General features: G+C 29.7%; 1 protein-coding gene across 1 annotated transcript in view; it reads left to right on the top strand.

The window, feature by feature from the left end:
* The first annotated feature begins 1,324 nt into the window (after positions 1-1,324).
* Positions 1,325-11,258, top strand: part of LOC119616064 (tRNA dimethylallyltransferase-like) — a 73,858-nt gene continuing 63,924 nt past the window's right edge. Inside the window, exon 1 of the mRNA XM_037972211.1 lies at positions 1,325-1,589. Within this exon, the coding sequence (XP_037828139.1) occupies positions 1,470-1,589 (120 nt within the window). The 5' untranslated portion in view covers positions 1,325-1,469. The remainder of the gene's footprint in view (positions 1,590-11,258) is intronic.

Raw genomic sequence — 11,258 nt, 5'->3', positions numbered from 1 at the left:
GAATTTTTTTTCTGAATTGATTATTAGGTTCCCAAAACAGCTGAAAGCATCCAAAAATCAATACTCATTTTCAAATATTTTTCAAGCACTACTGAAGAAAGATGGTATATGAAAACCACTTTATTTCAAAATTTTGACATATAGGAAAAAAAATAAGGTTTATTAATTAACCATTGGACATAGTCATAAAATTGAAATAATTGGTATTCCTACTTTTTCCACATTTTTGGGAAAACAATTTTAGTTACAAATGTTTTACTTCAAAATACAAAAAAAAAAAAAAATATTTTAATTTTCCCACAGGATGACGCATCAGAATTCAAAATATGTAAGTTTTAAGTAACAAATGTTTTGAAAAAAAAAAAAAAAAAAAAACAATAGTGTATCATTACAAAAGAACATAGAAAATCACTTCCTTTAAGAAACATAAACTAAAAAGACATGTTCAAACATGCATGATTAGCAAAAAAGGAAATCAAACTAAATTTTATTAAAATATCAACAACTTATAACTAGGACCCTTTTATATTTATTGCAAAAAAGGGTGCTTTTTTCTTTATGTCCTAAATGGGGTGTTTTATTTTGTAAAATAAGACTAATGTATCTTCTAGAAAGAACGCACGACTTACTACGTATCTAGCATACATGCCCATAGCTGAATCAACCACCTGAAGATTTAGGTCAAAGTTTAAAATTCATTTAAATTACAATACTTGAATGTAATATATAAAAATAATGGTATTGTTATCTAATTGTTAAAATGTAAATTGTTCTTTACACGTGTATTTTTAAACTCATTGTCTTATTCAATATATTTAAACTGCTGAATGTCACAGTGAAACCTGAATTAAATAAAATTTTATTGAATTTATATCATTTAGCAATGCTACACGTGTAATTAATTTGATTTAAAATGGATTTTTAAATTTTCATTATAATTACAAGGATATTTGCTGTCAACGAACCCACTGTACTTCATAACATTTTAGTATTACACGTTTGGGTGACCATAATAAATTTATAACAGTAAGACCACTGAGTATACTGAGATATCAATTTTGAAACCTAGAAACTAACTATAAATATCATAAATTTTTAACAATGACTTACTAAAAGATATATTTTTTATGTCAAGTTAGTAAATTCTATCTAAATCTATCAATTTTACTTAAAAATTCCAATTAGAATTAAAATGTCATCATTATTAAAATTATTACATTTGAAAACCTTCTGGTCACCTTAATACAATATTTTTTTCATTCTCTCACAGCCACACTCTACAAACAGCTGATTCTGTTTACATTCTCTTTCATAGTTTCTTCTTTAGTTCTCTTCGCGTACGTACCGAACACATTGTTCTCTAGAAAACGCGTGTGATTTCTTTTTATTAAAAATTAAATAAATTGTTTTAAATCAATTCAAATTATTGAAAAAGTGTTTAAAAAATACAATATAAATAAACATTAATAATGTTTCGTAAAGTTCCGTTAATTGTAATACTCGGTTCAACGGGTACGGGTAAAACAAAATTATCATTAGAATTAGCAGAACGTTTTGGTGGCGAAATAATCAGCGCCGATTCCATGCAAGTAAGTAAAAGCAACAAGAACAACAACATTGTTAGTGCATGTGTGTCTTTTTTTGTTTTGTTTGTAAAATAAGAGGAGAGAACAAAATAAAACTAAAGAAAACGTAACAGTGTTGCTAATTAGAAAGTTTTAAAATGCTAATTGTGATTTTTTTCTTAGCATTTTTAATTAATTTAAGTGGTGGCAAGATATTACACGTATAAAATAATATAAAATCGGTTCACTATTTTAGTATCTTACAATTTTTTTTTATCAGATTTAAGTCATCAAAGTAAAAAATCTTGCTAGATTATTAGAATTATCGACTTTAATATATTTGAAAAAGTGGAAAGTCAAATCTTAATGACCATGGTATAAATTGGACAAAATAATCAAAATAATGAACATAATTGTATCTGTTAATATAAAAATAATTATAAACAAGTAAGAGTTCTATATTCGCCTGTGGCGAATCTTATATAGTGTGTTAAAAACAGTCAGCACGTATGTTAGTACAAGAAATAATAGTTGGAAATCGAAAAACTACCAGAAAGTCCCCTTTTATAAATGATATCAGGATCCTATATGTATCATCCAAGTTTCGATGATTCAGAAAATCAAAATACCATTTGAATAACGAAAAAGTAAAAGGAACGACCCGGGAAGACAGAAAGGGCAGGGCACGCCAGGGCAGGAACGCCGGGCGGGACACGGAAAAGAAGCCAGGCGAACGAACGAACGAAAAGAACAACGAACGAACGAAACGAAACGAACGAACGAACGAAACGAACGACGAACGAACGAACGAACGAAACGAACGAACGAACGAACGAACGAACTAACGAAAGAACGAACGAACAACGAAAACGAACGAACGAACGAAACGAACGAACGAAACGAACGAACGAAACGAACGAACGAACGAACGAACGAAACGAACGAACGAACGAACGAACGAACGAACGAACGAACGAACGAAAAACGAACGAACGAACGAACGAACGAACGAACTAACGAACGAACGAACGAACGAACGAACGAACAACGAACGAACGAACGAAGAACGAACTAACGAACGAACGAACGAACGAACGAACGAACGAACGAACGAACGAACGAAACGAACGAAAGAACGAACGAACGAACGAACGAACGAACGAACGAACGAACGAACGAACGAACGAACGAAACGAACGAACAACGAACGAACGAACGAACGAACGAACAAACGAACGAACGAACGAAACGAACGAACGAACGAACGAACGAACGAACAACGAAACGAAAACGAACGAACAAGAAAACGAACGAACGAACGAACGAACGAACTAACGAACGAACTAACGAACGACTAACGAACGAACGAAACGAACTAAGAACGAAACTAACGAACGAACGAACGAAACGAACGAAACGAACGAAAACGAACTAACTAACGAACGAAGAACGAACGAACGAACGAACTAACTAACGAACTAAACTAACTAACGAAAAACTAACGAACTAACTAACTAACTAACTAACTAACTAACTAACGACTAAAAACTAACTAACTAACTAACTAAACTAACTAACGAACTAACTAACTAACTAACTAACTACTAACTAAACTAACTAACAACTAACTAACTAACTAACTAACTAACTAACTAACTAACTAACTAACTAACTAACTAAATTATGACTCTAAACTTCATTTTGAACAGCTATTTATATGGGGGCTAAGCGAAATCATGGATCGATATTGTTTGCAAAATATCTTTCCGGTATATGATAAAAGAAAGTGAAGAAAATAGGACTACGAGTGCTAAAATGGCTTTTGAACGTTTATATGAAAACTTTTAATATGTTTGCGAAGAAATTTAACTCGTACAATATATGATTTTTGATTGAGTTAGATTTTTGTTTAAAATTTATGTACTTTTATTCAAGTTTTTAAAAATATATGTATATAGCTAAACTAATTAATTATAATCAATGGTTTTATGTCAAGTATTACAATATGTAAATGTTTGCTCATAAAAATTTCATTAATTTTTGTTTGTTATTAAAAGTTGTAATTAGTATAAATAAATTCTACAATTAATATGATTACGTTTTTTAAATTAAGCGCTTTTTAACAACAGTTTTAATTAGCAACACCACATCAGTTGTTATGCCGGAACAGTGGGATTACAGCAACAATAATTGTAAACAATAAATACATGAAAAAAAGCTAAAACTTGAAAGGTGGCGGATAAATAAAATTAACAATTTTAACAAGTCGTTTAGCGTTAAATTTAAATGTTTAATTGTTTGATAACAAATTTGACAAAAAATGAATACGATTTAAAGAGGGCTCGACTTATTAATTTAATTGGCAATATCATTTTTATTATAGGTTTTTAAACCAGTTTGTTTTAGCAAGTTAAACAAGTAAATTTCCATAAATTATTCATGTTTTTTTTTCTTATTAAACAAAGTCTATGGACTTGATATTGTTTAATATCATTTTTTTATTGTTATAAATATGTATTTTTTTCAAAATTGTATAACAAATTAAATAATCTAGTCTGCTTATAAATATTTGTATATTATTCATAACAATTTATTTTAAACAAATATGTTTATGTTAAAACATTTCTGGTTTAATATTTGTGAACTTAGGCAAACATAGGTATTTGTTCGATCTTTTTTTTTTTGTTAAGGCGAACAAAATAAAAAGTTTATTTCAAACAAAATTTATTTATACAGCCGCTTTATTTAAAATTTTTTTTAAAAAATGGCAGGTTTTTTTTCACGAATTTATATCTATTTTCAAATACTTTTGAAATATACTCTTACAAAAAAATGCAAATTTTCAAATTAAAAAAAAGCAATAAAAAAATTGTATTATGAATTAGGAATTTATGCAAATATTGTTTTATGGCAGTTTTTTTTTTTTCATTGTGTATATTTTGTAAAATAATTTAAATTTTGTATAAATAAAATATGTATTAAAGTGTTAACAGGTGCTTTCTAGTTTTTGTGGCTGCTCATAAATTAAATTAAATCGATCAAAGGTACTGCTGATCTAATTGTTATATTTATACTAGATTTTCGTTTTATATTTGATTTTGAAATTTTGCCGACATTGCGACCCCAACGATCAAGGGTATTTTATTAATTTGTTATTCATAGATATTGACATTTTGCCAATGATCTTGTTAATTTATAGGCTTTAAAATTTATAAATATATTTTTTTAAAGCGAATTTAAAATTCAAATTTAGTTCTTCATTTAAAAGAAATAAAACTATATGTTTATAATAATTTAATTACAAGTAAAGATAATTTATGTTTTCCATAATATTTGAAAGGGATTTCTTTAAAATTTGTAAATTTAATTTTTTTGTTAAAAAGCCAACTTTCTAAAGAAATTTTAAAGTAATTTAAAATACTTTGCTTTAACGGAATATAAATATTTGGTTTATAAAAGATATCATATGCTCGACCCTAAATAATTAGTCAAATTTGATATAAGCATTATAGTGTTTGAGGTTTTGAATTATAATGCTTGACTAAGGCCTAATTTCGTTAATATAGTTCAGAAATGGTGCTAAACCGTTATTTATTATTATTTATGTAAGGCCTGCAATATTTCTTGCGATCGAACAGGTCTAGTTGTCAAATAGGTTCATTGAAGTTGTGAGAACGCTAAACCACTACTACTAAAACATCTTCTTACCTTAGAACTTTATTGTAACATTGAATACTTTAAAGTTGCGACTCTTGGATCTGCTACTAGAGTTGTATCCAATAACAATTTCTCTCAAAGAAGTTTTAACTTTCCTTCGTGCTAAATTATCTATACAAATACTTGTTTGGATATTAGTTTCTTAGTTAGCTCTCAGCAGATGACAGCTACTTATATTAGAACTCGGAAAATTGATTCTGGAAGAGGGGATAGAGGCAGAAGTGTTTGTTAGCAAAGGTCAAGGAAGAAACCTGTAGGTTAATTAACATGTTTTCTCTGCAATTTATTCTATGATCTACGGAAATCAGAGGAACATAGTCCATTCTAATATAAATAGAACTATAAAACATAACTCACGTTGCATTGTTCTATTGAATTAATCTAGTTCAATTATCATCGATAACAACCTCCTGTATGCAGTCGAATAGCTCCAGAATAGATTTTGAAGCACCGGTCCATACATGAGAGTTATATGTATTCCATTTTTGTTCGGATATAGGTTAGGTTGATAGGAAGATGAATCTACATCAGATCAGAACAAATATACCTAGGCTATTGTGGAACCTGTTATGTGCTCCTTTTGCATGGAAAGTTTTTGTTTTTAAAACAAAAACCTTATATAGTATTCATGAATGTATTATCGCCCTATGTTCTGAAACTCAGTTTCCTGGAGGTAATACCCAAAAATTTTCCAATCAATCCCAAGATATTTTTGATCTAATTTCTGCAAAAGCTTGACAATGGCAAAGAAAGTGCTCCAGAATTTCACATGCTCTATATTCGTCTGAGTCCGTAGCGCTCCAGGTCCTGCTCTCGTTTGGGTCACCCCATAGAATCTTTAGGGTTCAATCCATCTTTCATTATTCCAAGAGGCTTTAATAGGTATTCTCTCACCCATATTTCAGTTTCAGAGCTCGTTGCTCGTCGTCATTTTGACTATCTGGAGCTCCCTTCCCTTGAAAGCTATTACATTCGCTCTTTCGTTTCCCACTACTCTCGAGTGGTACCCATATGATGTAAACCTTACCTCTGGGAAAGCATTCGGTTAGAGCTTTCTTACAATCCAATACGCTGTTATGTTTAAAATTTTCAGTCCTGTGGGCGCCATATTTATTCTGATCCAAGTTAGGCATTGTGTTGTGGAAAGGTAAACAGTGGTATATTTCTGTTTTGGGTCTTCATAATAGAACACCAAGCCCACTTTGTCGCCCAATTTAGAGCCATCCGTGTAGCAACAGATTCCTCGGTCACATCCAATAGCCCTCCAATGTAACCCGTATATATTGAAAAAGTGTGCTATAACCGCTTTTGACCAATTCGCTTAAAGTAAAGAGCCGTTCAGCTTTAAGTGCCGCCTCATACCTTGTATATCCCCTAATATAGAGATAGGGTATTTACTTTAACGTTCCGCTTGACCATGTCATTCTATGAGGGATCTGTGTTTCTAAATTCCTTTCATATTCTGTGTCTGGTATGCGATCGGTCACGTTCGGTTGCACATGGCACATCTGACCGCAATCTAATATGCATTGATGATGTGCTCTATAATTAATTTTTGTTAGTTTGCCTAAAGTTATGAGCCCTTTGTTAACTGCCGCCTTATATCTAATATGTATATGTATGTATCAATGGGTGGAATATCTAGCAAAGTTTCCAGAGCTTTGGATGACATAACACTCATGGTACCACTTATACTAAAGCATCATGTAAACTGAACTCCCTTCAATTTGTGTTTCTGGGAAGTTGGCTTAGTAGTTTGATATTACACATTTTGTCCAAAGAAGTCCACATTATTGAAGCATAAACAAGAAATTTGGATACTTTCCCCTTAGAAGCAATAAGACATCGTCTGCATAGCAGAATCGTGGTTACCCAGAGTAAAAGGAACAAAATGCCACCCACCCTGTGGTATACCGCGATTTACCCTGATAGTTATATCGTATCGTTGATCCAGTTACGGAGCACCCGGTCAACTGGTCTAAAGATTGGATAAGAGTATCAGTGTGCGAAACTCCCTATTGCCTTGTATTCTTATAATTACAATTGCAGCAAAACAACTTCCCAGAAACATAAATTACTGCTAAAAAATCCTATTCCTGGAGAGTTATAATATGTACTTTAAATTATTTCCAAAAATGAATAATAATTATTCAAAAATCACTTATTTATTAAAAGACTAAACCAGTTCCATTAAATACAAAACATTTCATGCAAAATTTATTAAATATGAATGCATTAATTTCAGACTGACGTAAACACACCTGTTGTATCTACAGACAAATTGGCAGCTATCGAATCAAAAAAGAAATAAATTATTTTCGGAACTTAAACAATACAAAGTTGGTTCCGGCTGTGATAAAAGAAATCCAGAAAACAAATAAAAACTCCTACATAAAATGCAATATTTAAATTTAGTTTAATTAATAGAGACACAAAACTAATCTAATAACGAAAGTTGCAGGGTGACATTTTAGAGATTCCTATCACAAAATAAAAAACAACCTCTCTATTCGAGGCCAATGTGAACACATGTTGTCTAGTTGTTGTTAGTTGGAACCACTCATAATTAATTGGCTACAAGCGGTATTAGCAAAATTTATTTGCTAAACCATAAAAACTTTAATAAATTAAAGCAATATGCAAAAATTTTGTTGGCAAACTTTTAAAACCTAAATAAAAAAGAATTTTTAACTTTTTTTTTTTTGATATTGAAGATTAAACATCTACTGATTTTAATAAGATTTAAATTAATTTCAGTTGTTCGTCTTTATTAATGGCAAATATTTGTCTCATTTTTAATTGCTTATAATAGCAATAACAATTTCTTTATCTTTATCTTCACCTTTTTCAAACAGGAAGTTTTATTGAGCTTAATATCTGATAACTGAACTAGTTGAATTTGTTAATCTGGAATTTCGCAAACAAAAAGAGAAAAAGTATAAAAAATTAATTAATATTAGTTTTATAGATTAAATATTAATGAATTGTTTAAAGCAAATGACATTTAAAAAGTCAAAACCTGCAAGATCTTGTGTTGCCGATAAAAATGTCATAAAATGGTTTATGATAATCAAAAGCGAAGGAAGATGAAGATTCCGATAGTAAGATAAGATAAACTGACCCATTTTTGTCTGTGTTTTTATTTAAATAAAAGTTATGATATCTAGGTTTTGAAAAAAAGTTGGGTACTCGTTACCCGATTTCTATATAATAGCTAATTAATTTATTAGTTCTAGATAAGTTATATTTATACTTCATTTAACCATTAAATATTTCTGATCCCAATTTTTCTTTTCTTGGACCAGATCTCAGATTATTATCCATACAAATCTGACCATATTGAAGACGTTATATCATCTCAAGCTATCTTAAAGAAAGAAGAAGATACAGCAAAGGTTAAAACTTTATTTTAAAGTGGAAAGAATAGACTTTCAGATAAAATAACATATTTTATAAATATAGGTGTCTTCTCGGCATTATAACGTCTCAAATAAAAACTTTTTTAAACCTTGATGTGATGGAGAAATTTTGAGAAATTCAGATACGTGTACAGCTTGATTCTATAGAAAAGTATACGTTGTTAAAAGCACTACTTCAGGTTCATCGTTTGAAGAAATCTGTTTTTCGTATCAGTTTGTATTTCATATCCAAACTAGCTCATGAATGCGAAGAATCCATAGATGAGTTGGAGAGGCATTCGATCACAACCCTGTTATATGTTAAGGGGTACAAAGCTTAGACCGATTTTAAACGGATTTCATCTTACTGTTTGTGGTCTTAACCAGACTTTGGCAAAGAATGGACTTGATTGGATGTGCCTATCTTCTGGTTCTAAATCGATCTCAGCTATGGGTTACAACTTCTGCTGATATTTTGTTTTTGTATTTAGTTTTTATTTCGTCCATAAAATGCTCATTTAAAAGGACTTGCTTGAAACCTTAACTACCCAGCAAAAACTCGGTAAGGACTTGTACTTACACAACAATTTACTTTTCAATGACTACTACATTCTGTCTGCTTTTAAGTTATCTAATAATGACTTACTTATAGTAAGTACTCTATGTATTTTGTATTTTGCCGCGTTATTTGCACATTTTATATGATCACAGAAAATAGTTTTTCTGTGTGAAAAGCATTACCAACTAATAACTAACCTGTGACGTTGTAAGTAAGACTGCGATCTAGCGAACAAGAGGCCCAGGTTCGTATTCTGTGTGAGCAATTTTATCTGTGTTTAAAACAAATCTACTTTTTAACTGGCCTCCGGTAGGTTAGTAGTTAGTGATATAGTCTGGTAGACCGGAGGTGGTGAGTTCGATTCCCACCTGAGGCACTGGTTAAGGAGCCCTAGGTGTATTTCTTTAGATTTAATGTATATACATCCTCCTTTCAAACAAACAAACAAACAAACTAACTAACGAACTAACTAACTAACTAACTAACTAACTAACTAACTAACTAACAACTAACTAACTAACGAACTAACTAACTAACTAACTAACTAACTAACTAACTAACTAACTAACTAACTAACTAACTAACTAACTAACTAACTAACTAACTAACTAACTAACTAACTAACTAACTAACTAACTAACTAACTAACTAACTACTAACTAACTACTAACTAACTAACTAACTAACTACTAACTAACTAACTAACTAACTAACTAACTAACTAACTAACAAACTAACTAACTACTAACTTACTAACTTACTAACTTACTAACTTACTAACTAACTAACTACCTAACTACCTTACTAACTAACTCCTCATTACAAGTTTTTGCTGGATACTTACAACCTACAATGTTATCATTAGTACCAAAACTTCTTAAAGTTTGCTTTTGATCTAACGAAAATTTTTGCATATGTTTTCTAAATTTCCTTGTATTTTATTTTATTTATATTATTGAAAAATAATATATTTAATTGTATAAAAAATAAATTTTATTTCACGGATCAATATTTTAATTATGTAAATATTTCACACATTTTTATCGAAATTGTTAAACATATTTAATTAAGCATTAATCTGTTCCATGCCCTCTACTAACTCTATACAGTTGATACCGGATTTTGTTAGAAATGAAGACCTGTCTTCTAATGCTTGAAACTTGCCATAAGAAATATTTGAATTTATTCAATAGTTTTTATATGAAATTTTATTTAATTATACTCACTATAATAAAGTGGTAGATATACTTTGTTCTTTAGGCAGATTTGAAATTAAAGCAGTTTTGATTTTGCGAAATATTATGATAGTAAAATATAGGTTAGAAAATGTAGGAGTTATGGCTAAATAAATTAGTTTCTCGAGGAAATTTTATGAGACAAAACATTTCTATATAGACAGATCTTTAATAACAGTTAACCTACTTAACATTTTCCTTAGTTCGATCGTTAGCTTCAAATCCCTATTAAGGACATACAGACGATTTTTACCTTTGTTTTCGGCCAGAGTTTCATGGTCATATTTATAAAAAGTTTTCTTTTAAAATACATAAATTCTTTTTAGACATTTCATAAAAAATGTTTTCGTAATTTGATTCCTTATGATCCTTTTTATTCCTTGATCTTTACCGATTTTCAACATCAGATTGCATGACTATTTTTTTTTTGCAAAAACTTTGCGATTATTTCTGTATGTCCATTATGACGTATACTAAAGTTTATACAAATCGGAACACTTTCATAAAACGCTCATTCTGAATTCGTTTAAAAATCAAACTAATTTCTGTAACTTGTTTTATCTTATTATAATTATATATAACAAAGATATTAAATTTTATTAAATCTTTGTATGGATTTAACAAAAAAAAAAAAAACCATCACAATATAAATTTTAATATTTAATGAAAAATTTATTAGTTTTTATTAAAAGATTTAAAAAAAAAAGAAAAAACAACCTGTTTTTGGAAACAACTCTGACAAATTCCTCTACTAAATATTTAAATTACAAAGAAAGAAAAAAAA

The sequence above is a fragment of the Lucilia sericata genome, unplaced genomic scaffold (assembly GCF_015586225.1).
Source record: "Lucilia sericata isolate MDLA Ls3-8-SP2 unplaced genomic scaffold, ASM1558622v1 Contig000055F_arrow, whole genome shotgun sequence".
In the NCBI taxonomy this organism is placed as follows: domain Eukaryota; kingdom Metazoa; phylum Arthropoda; class Insecta; order Diptera; family Calliphoridae; genus Lucilia; species Lucilia sericata.
The sequence above is the reverse complement of the archived record's forward strand: the minus strand, read 5'-3'. Positions and strand labels throughout refer to the sequence as shown.